This window comes from Elephas maximus, chromosome 3, assembly GCF_024166365.1.
Source record: "Elephas maximus indicus isolate mEleMax1 chromosome 3, mEleMax1 primary haplotype, whole genome shotgun sequence".
NCBI lineage: Eukaryota > Metazoa > Chordata > Mammalia > Proboscidea > Elephantidae > Elephas > Elephas maximus.
The window spans coordinates 42,549,460-42,569,411 of record NC_064821.1 but is presented as its reverse complement, the minus strand read 5'-3'; the positions used below and the strand labels follow the sequence as shown (position 1 = coordinate 42,569,411).

General features: G+C 48.3%; 1 protein-coding gene across 1 annotated transcript; it reads right to left on the bottom strand.

Moving 5' to 3' along the window:
- Positions 1-973: 973 nt before the first annotated feature.
- Positions 974-19,874, bottom strand: DFFB (DNA fragmentation factor subunit beta). The gene is made up of 7 exons (XM_049877717.1): positions 19,674-19,874; positions 16,590-16,716; positions 13,791-13,979; positions 12,985-13,064; positions 10,532-10,702; positions 8,234-8,334; positions 974-3,097 (listed from the first exon to the last, which is right to left on the bottom strand). Exons 1-7 carry the CDS (start codon positions 19,794-19,796, stop codon positions 2,863-2,865), a joined length of 1,026 nt encoding a protein of 341 aa, XP_049733674.1. The 5' UTR covers positions 19,797-19,874; the 3' UTR covers positions 974-2,862.
- Positions 19,875-19,952: the final 78 nt, after the last annotated feature.

Here is a 19,952-nt window from a genome sequence, read left to right as displayed (position 1 = left end):
GCATAATAAAATCTATTAAGAAAACATTCTGCATCCCACTTTGAAGAGTGGCATCTGGGGTCTTAAACGCTAGCAAGCAGCCATCTAAGATGCATCAATTGGTCTCAACCCACCTGGAGCAAAGGAGAATGAAGAACACCAAGGGCACAAGGTAATTACGAGGCCAAGAGACAGAAAGGGCCACATGAACCAGAGACTACATCATCCTGAGGCCAGAAGAACTAGATGGTCCCTGGCTACAACCAATGACTGCCCTGATAGGGAACACAACAGAAACCCCCTGAGGGAGCAGGAGAGCAGTGGGATGCAGACCCCAAATTCTCATAAAAAGACCAGACTTAATGGTCTGACTGAGACTGGAAGGACCCCAGTGGTCATGGCTCCCAGACCTTCTGTTGGCCCAGGACAGGAACCACTCCCAAAGCCAACTCTTCAGACAGGGATTGGACTGGACAATGGGTTGGAGAGGGATGCTGGATGTTGGAGAGTGAGCTTCTCGGATCAGGTGGACACTTGAGACTATGTTGGCATTTCCTGCCTGGAGGGGAGATGAGAGGGTGGAGGGGGTTAGAAGCTGGCGAAATGGACACGAAAAGAGCGAGTGGAGGGAGAGAGCAGGCTGTCTCATTAGGGGGAGAGTAATTGGGAGTGTGTATCAAGGTGTACATAAGTTTTTGTGTGAGAGACTGACTTGATTTGTAAACTTTCACTTAAAGCACAATAAAAATAATAAAAAAAAAAAATGCTTCAGATTCAAAGATACACATTTCCATTACTGGAAAATGAACAGCTCATTCCCTAAACTCAGAATTATGGGGCTGGAAGACCCATCCTCCTCACCACACAGGCGAGGAAGCTGCTGAGCTCCAGAGAGCTCTTGGCAGTGCAAGGGAGCCCGGTAGTGCAAGGGTTGGGGGGGAACCAGGTGTCCCGGCCCCCGGTCTTCAGCCCCCGCTGTTCGTAACTCCCCCAATCAGAGTAGGTAAATACTTCGTGTTGTAAGTGGGAACACTAAAAATCCCACAGACACCAATGGCTCATTCCAAGGTACTTCCACATTTCAGTTAAGAAAACAGAATGATCTCAGTCAATTTTTTAAAAACCACTGACTCCATTTTAGCCTTGTGTTCATTGTTTTCTCCATGAGTACAAACTTCTGACATGTCTATTTTTGAAAAATTTTTATTGCTTTTTCTGATTATAAAATAGCTTGTAAAAATCCAAGTATTATAAAATGTATAACTTTAAACAGTAAATTTTAAAATGTTACGAAATCAAGTTCATTTGAAAAAATTTAAATACTATAAAACATATGATTTAAAAATAAGTCCTTTGTAATCCAGCCCGCAGGACTACCACTGTTCAGTTTGGAGTGGTTCCTTCCAGAATGTCTCCATGCACGCACTAACATACAGACACACTGTCTCCGTGTATGCAGTCATACAGACTGTTCATGCCCTAACATGCATATGGGCTGTCCGTGCATGCGCTAACTACATACAGACTCTGCACATGTTTACATACATACATATGGTACACACATATGGCCTTTTAGAAAACAAAATGGCATCATACTCTGCATAGTTATACAACATAGTTTTGCATAATGTAAATCTGATCATTTCTTACTTAGAAAAACAGTAATTTCATATGGTTCAACCGAATACCATAATCAGCATGCCCACAGATGGGCATTTGGAAGCTTTCCCGTTTTTTGTCATTATAAACGACTCTGCACTGCATACTTGCGTCTGGTCTTTGTGGAATACAAACATCTTACCCCAATAGGGTCCGAAATCTTTTCTGAGCATATAAGAGTCCAGAAGACAGAGCCTTCTATTTGTCTTGTGTTAAGACCCAACAGGGTCAAGTTGATGAGTAAATTAACCATCTGTCCCTCAGGCAAGAAAGGTGTGATCGTTAAAGCTGCTGTCGACTTGGCTGGGCCATGATTCTCAGTGGTTTGGCAGTTATGTAGTTGGACAGTCGTAGAATGATGTAATCATCTCCATGATGAGATGTGACATACCGTGATCACCTCCACAATGGGATCTGCTATGAGTAGCCAGTCACGTGAAAGGACGTTTCCTTGGGGGTGTAGCCTACAACCAATACAGGTAGCCTTTCCGACAAGGCTCATGGGCTTTTGCTCACCCTGGATCCTATTCATCTGACCTCCAGCTCTTGGGACTTGAGCTAGCAGCTTACCTGCTGGTCTTGGATTCACCAGCCCCTGCAGCTACGTAAGTCAGGAGAAGCCTCCAGCCTGATCCGTGGACTTTCCAGCCTCTGCAACTGCATAAGCCACTTCCTGGATATAAATCTCTCTCTCTATATATATATATATATACATATATATATTCACACACACATACACACATATATACATAGACGCTTCACAGGTTTTGCTCCTTTAGAGAACCCAGCCTAAAACGAGGGGCTAAGTTGAGGCATTACACTTTTTCAGGATGGACATTAAGCTATAAGCATACAAAATACTGGTAAAATCAGAGCAAAAGCATCCCTGAGTTCAAAGAATTCCTTACTCTTGTCAACCGGTATTACCAGGTACCCACAGACGTTCACCGAGTCCACTAAAGCTCGTTCTGTGGAAGTTGGGCTGTCAGTGATGTAGAAAACAGATTCAAAAATGTACTGAAATCAGAAATTTGTAGAAAATTTTAAAAAGCTAGAGTTTTTTCCAAGAACCACTGGAGTAATCAAAAAAAAAAAAAACAAGCTAGCACCTGTGAGAAGGACAGCGCCCCCCCTGTTGGGCCCGGGCAAGGTCCTGCAGCAAGAGCAAAAAGGAGGGCATGTCACTGATGGGCTCATGCGAGGTCCCAACACGGGGTGCTGAGGTCACGTGCGTTTCCGAGCAGGCCGCTTCTTCTTCAACCCGACCTTGGGTCTGTAGATCTTGCTGGGGTCACAGATGAGATTGTGGGTGGTTTTCTTATGGCAGGCGATGTGCACTAATTTTAGATTCTCTGAGGTAAACAGCAGGCTGTAAAAGTACTCCCAGTCCACTTCTCTTCCGTCCTGTTCTTTAACTGCTTCGGCCAGTGTCGGAACAATAGTGCGTTTCTTTTCGATTCTGCAAAGTAAGGTCAGACGGTCATGTTCTGTTGTCACAATCCCACAGGTAACAGGTTGCCCATGGAAGTTCTCTATTACACCAGAAACATTTGAAATGCACTTTTTACTCAGTGGTTTCAGCTACAATGTAAAACAATATTTGGTTGCTTACAGGAAAAAACAAGTGGAAATTTTTTAAGATTTCAGAGGGTGTAAGTGACACCAGCATCACTCTGGCAAACCCTGCCTGCTGCACCAATTGTGCAAACCAGTCCAGGGAGACTAAGATCACCCTCCTCTAGTGCCAAATTGTGGGGTGGCTAACAAATCCCACTCCACATGCCAGCTGCATTCTGTGGAAATCTCAGCTTCCCTCCTTGGCTACTTCAGACACCAGCTGCCCATGAGCCCTTTTCTCTCTCATCCCTTTCCACCCAGGGCTGCGTTGGCAGGAACTGACTGTCTGCAAGCTCTGGGGTCCATCCACATGACTCTCCCCACTTCAGACCAGCCAGCTCCAAACTTGGAGTTTTCCTCTATCACCTCAGGGCACTAGCCACAAGCCCAGGAGTCTACATGACTCCCTCTACTTCAGACTGGCCAGCTCGCCCTGTTTCTTGGGGTCTGATAAGTTGCTGGAACAACTCACAATTCATGGACAGGATACCATACCTGCAATAGCAACCTTAATATAACAATAAGAATACAAAGGACGAGACACATATGGTGAGGTCTGGGAGGGGTCACAGTGCGGAGCTTTCATGTCCCACCGACGGACACGCTACCCTCTCCCATGCATGGTCACCAACCAAAAAGCTCCCTGAGCCTCTGTCTTCCAAGGTCTTTATTGGCCATAATAGATTACATCATGCCTCCTGGGGCTTAGTCAACATAGGGCCCCCAGGTGGTCCCTTTGGTCTGGTCACCCCCCATGAATTTGCCTTAGCTGTGGTCTGGCTCTCAGGTCTGACTCTCAAGACCAAAGGTCAAATGGTTTTCTCCAAGGTGATTCCACACCTTGCAGAATAACACTTGGGAACATCCCAGAAGGAACGGGATCGCAATGAACTTGATATAATCAACATCTAGCTACCGCCAGTACTACCACTGTGGGACGTTATTTAATAAACTCATCTTAAAAGTATCACAGCTGAAACTTGCTCATGTCTGCTCTGCCAGGTCTGTCTGGCAAAGCCTGATATTACCAACTTTGCTTATTTGACTTTAAAATTTTTATTTGTGGATATTAAAAAAAAAAAACTGAAAAGTACAGAGGAAAAAAAAGGCAGTCACCCACGTTCTCATGTTAGAATTAACTATCATCAACACTTTGGCTTATATGCTTCCACACTTTTATCTGTGTAAAAGTTTAGAAAATAATTATATGAAAATATTTTTTTAAATAGAACATTACAAAGAAAACTAAAGTCACCTTTGACTACTACCCATCATCTCATTTCTCTTCTTACCTTATACTTTTGTATTCATACATGTGTGTCCATTTTTTTTTAATTATGATATTGTGTCTTGTAAATGTGCTTCACTTAGAAACAAACTATTCAAAAGACTGTGCAACAACTGGACTAAACCAAAAGCAAAGAGGTTTCCTGAATAAACTGAATGCTTCAAAGGCCGGCGTAGCAAGGGTGGGAGTTTGGGGACCATGGTTTCAGGGGACATCTAAGTCAACTGGCATAATAAAATCTATTAAGAAAACATTCTGCATCCCACCTCGGAGAGAGGCGTCTGGGGTCTAAAATGCTAGGAAGTAGCCATCTAAGATGCATGAATTGGTCTCAACCCACCTGGATCAAAGGAGAATAAAGAACACCAAGGACACAAGGTAATTCCGAGGCCAAGAGACAGAAAGGGCCACAAAAACCAGAGACTACATCAGCCTGACACCAGAAGAGCTAGACGGTGCCTGGCTACAACCAATGACCACCCTGACAGGGAACACAACATAGAACCCCTGATGGAGCAGGAGAGCAGTGGGATGCAGACCCCCAAATTCTCATAAAAAGACCAGACTTAATGGTCTGACTGTGACTAGAAGGACCCCGGTGGTCATGGCCCCCAGACCTTCTGTTGGCTCAGGACAGGAACCATTCCCGAAGCCAACTCTTCAGACAGGGATTGGACTGGGCAATGGGTTGGAGAGGGATGCTGGTGAGGAGTGAGCTTCTTAGATCAGGTGGACACTTGAGACTATGTTGGCATATCCTCCCTGGAAGGGAGATGAGAGGGTAGAGGGCGTTAGAAGCTGGCAGAATGGACATGAAAAGAGAGACTGGAGGAAGGGAGTGGACTGTCTCATTAGCGGGAGAGCAACTGGGAGTATGTACCAAGGTGTATTTAAGTTTTTGTGTGAGAGACTGACTTGACTTGTAAACTTTCACTTAAAGCAAAATTAAAATAAAATACATTTAAATTTTCTGGAAAAAAAAAAAAAAGACCATGCAATAATAGGTGTAAAAACCTGTAAATGAACCAGATGGAATTAGAAACACCAAGGCTAGGAAGGCTGTGGCAAGATGGCGGACAAAACTGGCTTGCATAGATTTCACTCCCCTACAACACAGAGAAATATCCAATACAAGGTGTCACTTTAAAAAAAAAAGCTGGACAATGGACAAAAAAGACCAAAGAATCAACACCTTTAAATTATGGTATTGGTGAAGAATACTGAATATACCATGGACTACCAGAAGAATGAACAAATCTGTCTTGGAAGAAGTACAGCCAGGATGCTCCTTAGAAGTGAGGATGACAAGACTACATGTCACATACTTTGGACATGTTATCAGGAGGGACCAGTCCCTGGAGAAGGACATCATGCTTGGTAAAGTAGAGGGTCAGTGAAAAAGAGGAAGACCCTTGATGAGATGGATTGACACAGTGGCTGCAACAATAGGCTCAAATATAGTGATGATTGTGAGGATGGCGCAGGACCAGGCAGTGTTTTGTTCTGCTGTATACAGGGTCACTATGAGTCAGAACTGACTCAATGGCACCTAACAACAACAACAAAAACATACGTATCGAGAGAGAGAGAGAGAGGGTATAACTACTGAGACAAAAGCTTCATGAAACATTGCTTATACATGCCATGCATTCTGCACTTTTCATTGTATCCTCTTCTAGTCTGGCCTACTTCATTTTTTAAATGCTCGTGCTATCTGCTGATATCCTACCCTCCAATGGGTCAGGTAAAGGACAAGAGCAGACTGATAGCTGGAAAGCCCAGGAAGTATCTTTGAGCATCAGGCATGTCAGGAGGCACACAACAAACTAGCAGGGAAGGAATGGGAGATCCCTGAACAGCTCTTGGACAAGCATGTGGAAAAGAATTAAATTAGCTTCTGGGCCTCGCCTTATGCTCTAATTCTACATGGATTAAAGGCCTGCATGGAAAAAAATAATAATAATTTTAATTTTAGAAGAATATAATAATAGAGTGGGAAGGATTTCTTAACCCACGCTTTGGAAAAGATACATCTGACTACATTCAAATTTAAAATGTAAAACTTGTCACAACAAAAGACATCATAGAATTAAGACAAGCCCTAGACCAGGAAAATATATCTGTAACATAAATAGCCAGAAAGGAATTAGAATGCAGAATATGTAAAGAATCACAACAAATAAAGAAGAAAACAAAAACCCAATAAACAATGAGCAAAGGAAAGCAACAGCCCGTTCATAGAAGACGCAAATGGCCAATGAACATATATTCAACCTTCCTAATCATCAGGAAAATGAAAATTAAAGCAGGTGAATCTGTTTCTTGCCCATCAGATGGGGAAAATGCAAAAAGTACAATGACACCAAGCGCTGGCAGGACGTGGGGCAATGTAAATTCACACAGCTGGTGAGCGTATGAACTGGAGCACTGGAGAGGGCAGCCTAGGAACTGCTGGGAAAGGTGGAGATGGGTGGCCCTCCAGGCCAAGTACTTTCCCCACAGCAGTGCTCCTCACACCTGAGCATGCACCTGGGTCATGGATCAGAGGGCAGGTGGATAAGGTGGCCATTCCAATGCAGCAGGTTTGGAGCAGGACTTGAGCATCTGCCTTCCTGACAAGCTCCCAGACTCTGCTGATGCTGCTGGTCTGCAGACCACCATAGCCTGGAGCCAGGAGACATAGAAGAGCATTCATTTCAGAGATGTTTCTGATTGTGCAAAACTAGAAATCACCTGTCTCCCGGTATGGAAATGGATGTTAAAATTGCAGTATATTCAAAACTCAAGTCTTCTATACCTGCTAAAGTGAATGAGCCAAATCTACACATGCATCACCAGGAACATAATTAGCATGAAAAGGCAAGCTGCAGAATGACAGAGTAGGAGACCATCTGCACCCTACACGTACATAAATGGCAAAGGCATACAGACAGGTATTGGAAGGGCAGTGGTTATTCTGGGGAATGGGGAGAGGCAAGAAAGGGGACTGAGGACAGGAAGGGAGAAAAGGGGGCTCCAACCATATCTATAATCTTTATAACTTTTCACAAAAAAATCTAGATCCAAAAAGTAATACAGCAATTGTACGGGCATTTGAAGATCTTTTCTTTGTCTTCATAAAACAGAGGTGATGACACAATTGTAGCCAAGGAGAGTGTCTTTGTTGAAAATAATGAAATTTTCTATTTCTACTCTTTCTTTGGAATGAGCTGTCACAGAGCTAATACAGATATAAAAAGAGCCCTGCTAGCCAAGAGGTTTGCCCATGGTGTTTAAACCAGAAAAGCTGACAGGCTAGAACAACAAAGAGCTACTGCTTACTGAGCTCATCCTGGTTCAGGCAAGAAACACATGCACGGCGCAGTGACACATGACAGTGAACCCTTGCCAGGGGCTCAGAGCTATGCCAGGTGCCTCCCCACGATGTCACTCTCCCAGCAGCTCTGTGATACCCACTGCACTCATACTGGGAATCCAGGGTAGAGCAGCGGCAGCTCAAGGGCACATGGATGTGGGCAGGGATGCAACCCCAGCTCCTCAGAGAGCCCACTGCAATTAAAACTAAAGCACAATGACCCCCAATCACAGCTGCTAGAAAACATGCTCACTGACAGCTAGGAAGAATGGTGGTCTGTGAGCGTGGTTCTCAGAGACAGGGCCTCCTGAAGCCCTCTTAGGATTTATACTTACATGTGATCCAGGTTCCAGGTGCTGAAGACAATCCTGCTCTCTCGGTTGCTGTAGGGGTTGATGGAGTGTTTAGACAAACAGTCGTCCATGTCAAAAGGACCCTGCACGCCAAAGAGAACAAAGTGAAGGCCACAGAGCAAGTCTGCTGCCTGCTGACTTCCGCCATCACATTGCCACGGAGTCAACTCTGACTAATGGCGGCCCCACGTGTGTCAGAGCAGCACTGTGCTCCATAGGGTTTTCAGTGGCTGATTTTTGGAAGTAGATTGCCGGGCCTTTCTTCTAAGGTGCCTCTGGGTGGACTTGAACTACCAATTTCTTGGCTAGTAGGCAAGCACGTTAACCATTTGCACCACCCAGGGACTCCCCCACCACATCAGAGGTGGGGAATCACACAGATGGCTTTAGTGGGAAGTATGCCCAGCAGAGGATTCAGTCCCTGGTAACATCTGCTGTTAAAAGGATTAAAAATTCCATCTTTGGAGTCAGGCCCCCTTTTTGCCCTCATTACCCCTAATGTCATGTTCTCAGTTTCCCACAAGCACACACATGCATACTGTCACTGTTACAAATGACAGCTCCCCTTACTGGCATCTCCTGTGTCCCACACTGGGGCACTCCATTGTCCCTATCCTTAGCATGCTCCTGCAATCACACGTTGTCATCCCCACCTCATGGGAAACAGAGGCCGAGGAAGGGACAGGTTGCCCAGGCCCACAGTCAGTGATGGGCGGAGCCAGGACCTGGCACCTGGCTGCTCCCTTTCCATCCACTCCACAGACTTCCAACGCTTTCCCTGGTAGCCCAACCCAGAGGCTGGGTTATTGGGGATGCTTAGAGTTTGGACTGCCCTGCTGAACCTGCTGTCCCAGTGGCTGGCACTCCTGGCCACTCAGTGCCTCCATTCATTTGCCAACATTTCTCAAACATACGCCGCGTGCTACCACCTCACCCTGCCACCCTGTGCTCCAGCATGCCTGAGGGGCTGCAGCTCTCCAGCACCCACTGCTGCTCACCCCTAGCCATACCTACCTGGCCCTGCTCAGGCTGAGTTACTGCCACTCCTACCAACCCCTGCGCACCATTTGAAGCTCAGCTCTACAGTGTCACCTCGTCCCTGAAGCCCTCTTGACTCCACCCCACCATCCCAAGAGGACGAGCCGTGTCTCCCTGTGCACCTTCAGCTCCCAGCACAAACTGACTGCATCCTTAATGGTTCATGTGTCTTTCTCCTTCTATGATGCTGAGTCTCCCTATGGTCAGGGATTCACGATTTTTCATCTTTGCATTCCAACACCTATCACCAGGCACAGCACACCATGAATACTCAGTGAACGTGTGACGACATGAATTCATTTGAAATTGTGAGTTTTAAACTAACTTGGAAGAAGTACGCGAGGAAACCTACGTGAAGAAACTGCCCTGGAGACAGCACTGAAGAGGTCTTTGCGGTAGGAGGGGTGCCTCACCGGCAGCATGCTCCCGCTCAGACACTGCCCACAGAACCAGCTCCTGTGGCTGTCCACTTAGTGGCAGTGGGAAGGCCACCGTGTCGGCCAAGGACTTTACTGGAAATGCACTTTGCAATTTGGAAACGGCAAGAAGCATCAGCCAGTTGCTCTCACATGGCAGCGGGCTACATCATGACTTGCAGAAGGGAAAACCAGGATGGCATCCAGACGGCTTGCCCTAGCGGAGGTCATCCTTGGCTACCAGAGTGGTGACACCTGTTCCAAATGGTGCTCGGGGGTCGGCCTGGGCAGATTTGAACACTGTTTCTAACCAATGCCAAGACACCAGGTAGCATTAATTGGTGACCAAAAAGATCCCATCCGGCCTCAAACCGTGAGACACCTAGATGCTATGTCATCTAGAAATCTTACCCGAGGAGAGAAAAAAACATTTTTCAGAGACTCCTGAATCATGCTTCTCCTGCCAGCCCACCCAGATGAACATAATCACTCCTCGTTACATCATTTAGCTACCAGACGCCAAGGCAAGGCCTCTCCACCTCACAGAATGGTTTATTTCCCACCCTGATCATCAGCGGCAGTGTCACTGGGAACTTGTTAGAATGCAGATTCTCAGGCCCCACTCAGCCCTCCAGAGACAGAACCTGGGATGAGCCCAACAGTCTACGTTGGCCAGCCCTTGGATGATTCCAGGCATATAGAAGACAGGACCGCGGCTCAGGGACTCCTGCCCACACTGCACCCAGCATCGCGCCCAGGCAGGCGTGGGGACGGGGGCAGGCTCAGCAGCTGCTGGGGGGCCACAGGATCTAAGCACACAGCTCACCTGGCAGGAGAACCAGCCCTCTGGTGTGCAGAGGCGGTCATCTGCTCGGGCCCCTCTGTCAAAGTAGCTGCCGTGGTACTGCGCAGACTTCAGCTTCTGGCTCATGCGGCCGAGGATCCTGGTGTACTCCTCCTGGGCCCCAGCACTCACCATGGAGGCACATGACGCCACCTGAGGAACCAAGGAGCCTGCTCAGCACGGCTTTGAGATGCCCCAGGGCCTGCAGTTCTGCTCCCACCCCAAAGGACGGGAGGGTGGGAAGGGGTTTGCAGACAGGGATAAGCTCATGAGAGGAAGGACTGGGTGTGGATGGGGTGACTCTACTGCAGTCCGGGCTGCCTGAATCCCACAGGCCTGTTTAAGCCCCGCCCTGGTGGCACAGTGGTTAAGGGCTACAGCTGCTAACCAAATGGTCGGCAGTTTGAATCCACCAGCCGCTCTTTGGAAACCCTATGGGGCAGTCCTATAGGGTCGCTATGAGTTGGAATCAACACAATGGCAATTTTTTTTTTTTTTTTTTTTAACTCTGATCACAGCCAGGCAGATAATGAACTGAAGAACTGGGCATCCCAGCTGCCCCATCTACCCTGGTACCCACCACTGCTGCATGGGGAAAAACCGGCCAGGCCACCACCACCCACTGTTGCCTGCCGCCCACCACCCAGTGCCCAGCACGCTGCCCACACCCAGTGTAACAGTGAAGACCGGGGAGGCCCCTCCTTGAGGGGCTTGTGATCCACTGGGATCAAGGAGCAGCTGTAGGATTCCAGGGGGGCTGGTGCCTCACACAGTGAGTGAGTGGAGACCACAGAGGAGGGATTGTAGCTCAGCCAGGCCACGTAGGGCGGCTGTCAGGGATGCCTGGGAGACGCCGGCCAGGTCCAGGGAGGGGGTCCCCAGCAGAGAGGTGTGCAGTGCATCCAGTCAGCAGTGGGGGCAGGGTGCAAGGAGGGGAGCGGAGAGGAGAAAGCAGAGCTGGGCCCCAGTCCTGGGGTTTCCTTCTCCAAAACAAGTTTTCACAAAACTAAAATCTAGTCTAAAATGCATAGCCGGGTATGGGGGTGTCAAGGCGTGGGGGGTGGAGGCGCCATCTACAGGGCTGGGGAATAAGACGGCCACATGGTTTATCTCCAAGCAGAAGGGCAGAAACCATTACAGACAGACAGAAACCCAGGGGCTTGTGCTGTGAGCTGCTGCCCACACCCACTTCTTCCCCCAGGCCCCACAATCGTGCTCCACCCTCAACAAGGGGGCCGGCAGCTAAGAACTCCTAGGAACACCAGGGCAGACAGAGCCCAGTGGGGCATGCTGCTTGGCTTCACACTCAAAGCACATTCCCAGGAACTCATGTCTCTTATGCTTCATATCTTCACAGATGTCTGAGCCCAGAAGTCACTTCTGGAAGCAGCCCCCAAGCCCACCCCTCCGCTCCTCATCCCACTATAAGAGATCTGAAGGGAGCTGCACAAAACCCAATTTACTGGCAAAGTGCAAGGACCACGCAACTCAATTACCCCAGAATGGGTCCAATTCTCCCTCCATTTACGGGCACGCTCTAGTGCCCCACTCCGAGGCTCTCTCTTACTTTGAACTTCATTTGTCAACTGGGCCTATTTCTTTGTTGAAAGGGAAGCTAAATAGAGATCATGTCGGGGACAATGAACCCAAGAACTGATTTCTTCTTGAAGGCTAAGAGCAGTTTCCACCAGGAGCATTTACACTTTAAATCCACATCCGTCTCTTTCTCACACCTCCCAGACAACGGGGGAGTTACGCTATTTAGCCACAAAGTCAGAGCTCAGACCCAACCATTACTCAAAGCGCCTCGGGAAGGTATTCCATGCAACAAGCTCAACTCAGCCCTTTCCATTCCTCAGAGGTCAGCCTACCACACTTTACCATGGGAGAGGGAAATAAATGAAAGTTCAGGCAAAAAGAAAGGCTACCGGCCAACCGTGTAGACATCAGTCAGAGCTAATGGTGGACAGAGAAAAGCGGTTGATTTGGGCTAAGTTCATCTCAGAACTGAATGGCCTGACAGATGAAGACACCCAAAGGTTGGCTCTATTCAAAAACTGTAGAGAGAATTACAAGCAGCTTGGAAGGGGGAAAAGTTCTGACTTGGCAGCTTCTGGGAAAAGGCAATTCCAGTCAAGGGCAGCCAGTCCCTGAAAGACTCCAGCATCATCCTCTGAGGAGAATGGGAGTCAAATGCTAGAACCATGCATGAGAAGCCGGGCAGACGAGGAAAACTGTGCAGCCATGTACTTCTATAGTGCAAGCAGGTAGGGCACTGGCTTGTTTCTTCAGAGCAGCCTGACTAGATCTGTACAAGCACCAAAGCGGGGGGTGACACTGCCAACTTCTGCACTCACCGCTGGGACGAGAAGCTCCCTGAGCTGGCTGAGCAGCCTCTTAAACCACTCAGCAACCCAGCGTCAACGTGGACTCACCTCTCTCAGGTAACTCCGGATCCGGCTCTCGCAGCTGTATCTCAAATAGCTTGACTTGTTCCTAAATCGGGACTCCAAACCTGAGAGGAAGAAGAGGAGACTGCTATGGGAGCAAGCCAGGTTCCTGGGGTCTGCATGTGGCCCGGCCCCTCAAGCATTCCTCTGCCCGGCTGGTCAGAAGTGAAGGTCAAGTTCCTTCTTCTTGAGGATTCTAGGAGTGATACGCATAAGATCTTTGTTTTTTGTCTGTCTGTTTGCTTTTTGGAAACCCTGGTGGCGTAGTGGTTAAGTGCTACAGCTGCTAACCAAAGGGTCAGCAGTTCGAATCCTTGGAAACTCTATGGGCCAGTTCTAGGTATAGGGTCGCTATGAGCCGAAATCAACTCGATGGCACTGGGTTTAGGTTTTTTTTGGTTTGCTTTTTAGCAGAGGCAGATTCTTCTGGTTCACCAGCATGGGGCATCTCAAACAACTACAAAGGGCTTTTGCCTGGCTAGTACCTCAAACCCTCCTTTTCTGAGAGGATTGTCATCTCTCAGAGTTGCTTCTGCTTGGTATAAAGGCCAGTCTGGAGGGCTGCCCTGGACTCTGTGTGACCCACGTCATGCAGAGTGGGCTTCCCAGTCTTTGCCAAGCCCCCACTTGGCAGCACTTTGTTCAGGTCTTCTACCCTGACCCCCAGAGGTACCAGGCAGACCCCTTCATCTTGTGAGCTTATTTATAGACATTGAAGTAGAATCCAATTAACCCTGACATCTCTGGCTCTGAGGAAGCCCTTGCCCATTCAGCTCTCTCCCGCAACGTACCCTCAAACCACTGCTGGTCCTCAGCTCTGGTCTCAGCCGCGATGTTCTCATTGACATTGTGAAGGAAGTCCGCCAGCAGCTTCTGCCTCAGGGGGGACTGCTCATCGGAGAGCAGCTGTCGGGCCGCCTGGATGACGCCCACGTGCGGCTTGTGAAACACACTGAGGAAGCGACCGATGTCATTGGCATCTGCCACCAGAAGAGGGAAACAGAAGGGCACAGGGTCCCCGGGAAGCCTTCAGAGCACGGCACTGCCAGGCCAGCAGGAAAGGCTCCTCCCGCATCCACCTCCATTGTCAGAGTCTGGGCACTGCCAACAGCAGATGCCAGCTGCTCACAGTGATGCTCATGGCCAGATGAAGGTAGTTTCTGTGGTGACATTCTTGCCCAGATCTAAGCACGGTCTGCCATCCACCCTGCCACCCACCCTGAGGAACATATGGTGGAATCACTGGCTTCCCGCCCCGCGCAGGAGCAGTTAGCTCTCACTAGCACTTCCAGCATCTTCCAGTGCTCGCTATGTGCTTTGCAAGTACTTGAGCCTCACCACAACTATTGTTATTGTTGTCATGTGCTGTCAGTCGATTTTGATCACAGGAAACCCATGTGACTGGGCAGAACTACCCAGTAGGGTTTCCTAGGCTATAATCTTTATGGGAGCAGATTGCCAGGTCTTTCTTCTGTGGAGCCACTGCGTGGGCTTGGACTGCCAACCTTTTGGTTAGCAACCAAGCACTTAACCGTTTCATAACTAGGAGATGAGAACTACTATTCTCACTGTGAAAATGGGGCTTCCTCATGAGGCACTTGCATCTGAATATGCTTTCTCGGGGACACAGACCTGCTGGAGATGACCAAGGACCAGACCTAGGCATCCAGACCTCACAGCCAGGGCAGGATAAGGAGCATCTTGCCCATCCTTGGCCCTTATGTCATCCTTCTCAGGATGACATAAACCACGTCCATCACCCAAAAGATCCCAGGCCAAGAGATGTGCTCTCGAGGCAAGCGGGCTAATGCAATAGGAAAGAAAAGAAGGGCATAAAGATTGGAAAGAAATAAAACTGTCCCTAACACAGATGACAAAACCTCACAGAATCTACTTAAAAAAAAAAACTCCTAGAACTAATAAGCAAGTTCAGCAAGGTCACAGGATATAAGATCAAAATCAAAATACAAAAATCAACTTTATTTTTATACACTAGCAACAAACATGTGGAAACCAGAATTAAAAATATAATACCCTTTATAGTTATTCAAAAAAAATGAAATACTTAGGCTTAAGTCTAACAAAACATGCACCAGATTTGAATGCTTAAAAACTACAGAATGCTGATGAAAGTCATCAAAGATAGTCTAGGTAAGGGGTGAGACATACAATGTTCGTGGGTCAAAAGACTCAACATAGTAAAGATATCAGTTCTCTTCAAACTGATAAACAGGCTTAACACAATTCCTATCAAAATCCCAGAAAAATATTTTGTAGATATAGGCAAGATTATTCTAAAATTCACACGGAAAGGCAAAGGAGCTAAAACAATTTTGGAAAAGAATGACTACAAAAGGTTCCAGAAGAGATGGAGACAAAGTACCAGAGAGAGAGAGAGCAACAGAGAGAGAGAGAAAGAAAGAGAGCCAAAGACAAAGAGAGAGACAGAGACACAAAGAAACTGAGGGGCAGAGACAGAGAGTGAGAGACAGAGTAAGCAAGAGAGCACACGCCCTAGTCTACCCTCTTTCAGCTACAAATGTGCAGCCTGTGGGCAGGGCTGCCCCTCCCAGGCTTCTCTTTCTGTCACTGCAGCAGAGGGGGCAAAATCTGTACCTCCACTCCTCTGAGTGCCCACTGCCTTCCTGGGGCACCAGACACATCTCCTGACACTTGACTCCATTTGCACAAGAGCCAGACAGCCCTGGAGATGGAAGGGCAGGGCACACAGTGATATTTCTCACCAGCATGGGGCAGTGGCATCATTAGGGTTCATGTCACCCAGTGCAGTAACTCATGGTATTATCCCCCCATGGACCTCTTCCCATATTAGACCATACAGAATCCTTAGTTTTTTGTGCTAATATTACTTGTAAATTGTAATTCCCATATATCACTCCTTTTCCTTTAATTGAAGCCCTGGTGGCACAGTAGTTAAGAGCTTGGCTGCTAACCCAAATGTCATCAGTTCAAATCTACCAGCCACTTCTTAGAAACCCTATAGGGACAGTTTACTCTGTCCTAGGGTTTCTAAGGGTTTACTCTGTCCTAGGGTTTCCAAGGCTGTAAATCTTTACGGAATCAGACTGCCACATCTTGCTCTTGCAGACTAACTGTTGAGTTCAAACTGCCAACCTCTCGGTTACCAGCTGTAAAGATCACAGCCTTGGAACCCAGAGTTCTGCTCTGTCCTATAGGGTCGCTAGAGCTCAGGCTGCTAACCAAAAGGCTGGCAGTTCAAATCCACCAGCTGCTCCTTGGAAACCCTGTGGGGCAGTTCTACTCTGTTCTATAGGGTCGCTATGAGTCAGAATCAACTCAGTGGCACACAACAGGACACCTCCAGTGAATACAAATAAAAAGAATTAAGAAAAAAAGACTTAGAACAACAAACTGAACTGAGTCCCTGGGCAAGAAGACTTAGGACCCAGCCATCTAAGCAGTGTTGTCTACTGCCAACTCCAGAAGACTTCTTCCCTTATGCTCTAGATCTTACAGCAAGGGGGAGCCCTTCCTGGCATCGAACCCCCAGGACCCGCTCACTAAGCCCCACATGCTTCCCCGCCCACCTCAGAGGTCTCTCTACTTACAGCCCTGCCAGGTCTGGCCCGCGGTGAGCAGCACGAGCTCTGAGTTGTCAGGGACACTCGGGAAGTAGTCTCCAGTCAGCTCGGTGCCATCCTCATACAGGCACAGGCGGCAGCCAGACTCGGGGAGCTGTGGGCAGAGAGTGGGGAAGAGGAAGAGCAGGCAGGCCGCTGACTGACGGGGCCTCGGGGGGCCTCTCTCAGAGCGGCAGGATGAGGTTTGTCATCTGCAATCCCCCCAGAGAACAAGACCTCGCAGTGTTTTAAAAAGTCAAGGTCAACTGAGACAAACATTTAGTGTCTAAAACTCGGCGCATCCAAACAAGGGCACTTTGCTTTAAGTCATTCTAAAATTTGGAAAGTCACATAAAATATATATATATGAATTGGTGTCTGCTTGCTTTATAGGATTCGCCACACAGATCCTGAGGGCACTAAAAATAGAGTCGATTTCAGAAAACCACCTGTAACTGCATTTACTAAGCCTATTAACATCTCACTGACAAGGACTACACATCTCTGGACATGCCTACTTGATGAGTTTTCATAACCAGTTAAAAAAAAAAAAAAAAAGTTGCTGCTGAGTCAGTCCTGACTCGTGGCGACCCCTCAGTGTCACAGTAGAACTGCGCTCCACAGGACTTTCAGTGGCTGAACTTTGGGAAGTAGATCGCCAGGCCCTTCTTCTGAGGCATCCCTGGGTAGACTTCGACCTTGCTGTTAGCAGCCGAGTGCATTATTATTTGCTCCACTCAGGGACTCCCATTTTCTCAGAGGCAATGGTTAATGAAGGGGAACATCTTACTGAGAACTGCCTCTGTCAACAAGAGTGTGATCAGTATACTGTACTGTTAATTTCCTGAGGCTTGGCTCCCTATTGTTTGACATTGATCAATTTTAGGAATTTTATGGCAATCCTCCTCCCACTGCCCACCTCTGCCCCACACATGTAAACCAAAAAAAAAAAAACCAAATCCATTGCCATGAATTCCAACACATAGTGACAGAGCAGAACTGCCCTTGTAGGGTTTCCAAGGAGCACCTGGTGGATTCGAACTGCCAACCTTTTGGATAGGAGCCGAACTCTTAACCATTATGCCACCAGGGTTTGCAACCCTGGCACTAGTATAAACCCATTCAGGAAATGTTAGTGCCAGGAGGACCTTTGGAGACTATCTTAGCTCAACCCCCTCATTTTACAGATGGGAAAACTGAGGCACAGAGAGGTAAAGTGGCCATCTACCCGTGAGCACACAGAGTTAGCAGCAGATGTGCGACCAGAACCCAGGTCTCCTGTCTCCAGTCCAGGCGGTGGTGTGATCCAAGTCAGAAGAAGGAAAACTGTCCCAGGCTGCTTCATAAACCCCTGCGCTCCACTATTATGCTCAAGAGCTACAGGAACATTTGGGGTAGGGGTCGCGGTGGGCTGTGGGAGCCCAGGTGGCTAATGGTGAATGAAATGATTCAAGTCCATCCAAGGCAACTCAGAAGATGGGCCACTGAAAACCCTATGGAGCACAGATTCCCTGGAGCTTCTCCCCACCTCAGACGTTCACCACACCCTCCGGTTTTGAAGAGGAAAAGCAGCACGTCTTATTCTCTCCTCAATTTCTGGTGAGCACCTGAGCACCGTCTGGAAGAGGTGTCAAGGACCTGCAAGAACCCTCTTTGCTAAAATGCTGTATTGTTCCACAACTAGGTGTTGAACCTGTGTGTGTGCCAGGCATGGCGCTATAAGTCCGAGGAGGACATCCCACATCTTAGCCATTTTGCTACAGCCCTAATCCCTTCAGAGGCTCTGCTAAGATACTGAAACAGGCTTTGGAATTATATGTTGTTGTTGTTAGTTGTCACGGAGTTGATTCCGACTTGTGATGACCGCATGTGTGTGAAGTGCTCCATAGGGTTTTCAAGGTTGTGACTTTTCAGAACCAGATTGCCAGGCCTGTCTTCCGAGGTACCTGGGGGTTTGAACTGCCATCCTTTCAGCTAGTAGTCAAGTGCTTAACCATTTGCGCCATCCAAGAACTCCTTTAGAATTAGACAATCCTGGGTTTAAAGGCAGCCCCCGTTACTTTGTAGCTATGGGCAAGTTACTTAGCTACTTAGTCTCTCTGTGCGTGCTTCCTCCTCTGTACATGAGGATGTTAGTACTGAACCCATAGGGCTCTTTTCTGGACTGGATAGTAGAACCCACATAAAGAGTGCACAATGTCTGGTGCATGGTAAGGGCACAGTTCGTGTAAACTACGTTCATTTTTAGTTTCTCCACCTGTAAGATGTGGATGGGTGGTGAAAATCAGTTAACATGCTCCACTGCTAACCTTAAGGTTGGAGGTTCAAGTCCACCCAGAGGCTCCTCCGAAGACAGTCCTGCCAATCTACTTCCTAACAAGCAGACATTGAAAACCCGATGGAGAACAGTTCTACTCTCACAACACATGGGGGCGCCAGGAGTCCTAATCACCTCTGATGGCAACTTTTTGTTTTTTTAAGATGTAGTAATTTTGTCCTCATAGGGTTTTATAACCAAAAGGTAGGCAGTTCGACTCCAATCAGCTGCTCCTTGGAAACCCTATGAGGCAGTTCTACTCTGTCCTATTGGGTCGCTATGAGTCAGAATTGACTCAACGGCAGCCGGTGTGGTTTGGTTTAAACGATACAATGTGTCCATTAAGCACGGTATGAGCTTAGTATAGCCTTGGTGGTGGCGAAAAAACAATAAATGAGTAGTATCACCATTAGTTAAGACCATACAGTGGAGAGAAACCTACCCACCGAATGCTTCACCCTCTTCCAGCAAAAGAAATACCTCCTAAGACGGCCCGAAGCCTATAAACCGAGTGTCCAGTTAAGTCCCTACCCTTCTGTGGGCCTTTTTCTTGTGAGTCTCTAGCTTGACCCACTTCCTACCCGACTGGCAGGCTTTGACACGCTCCCTCCCTTGCAGAAGGGCACACGAGCTCCCTGGCGCGCGGGGACCACGGGCCAGGCAGGGGCCACCCCAACCTCTCATGGCGCCGCAGGGGAGGCTGGGCGCCCACCTGCCCGGGACCGAGGCGAGCGCGGGGCGGGCTGGCAGAGGACCTGGAACTGGCGGCATCCTTTCCGCAGCACTTCCTTGCAGCTCCTACCCGCCACTCCGAACTTCTTCTCGCTATGCAGGGCCCGCAGCTTGAAGGTCTTAGGTTTCTGGAACATTGCAAACATCCTCGAGGTGTTGGTGGCCGCCTGGACACAGACAGTAGCTGGGATTCCCTGGAACCGACTGAGGCCCGGCCGCCCCTCGTAAACTACATTACCCAGAAGCCCGGGGCGTGGGGCGGGGCTTGCCTGGACGCAGGCGCACCCGGGGTCAAGGGCGCG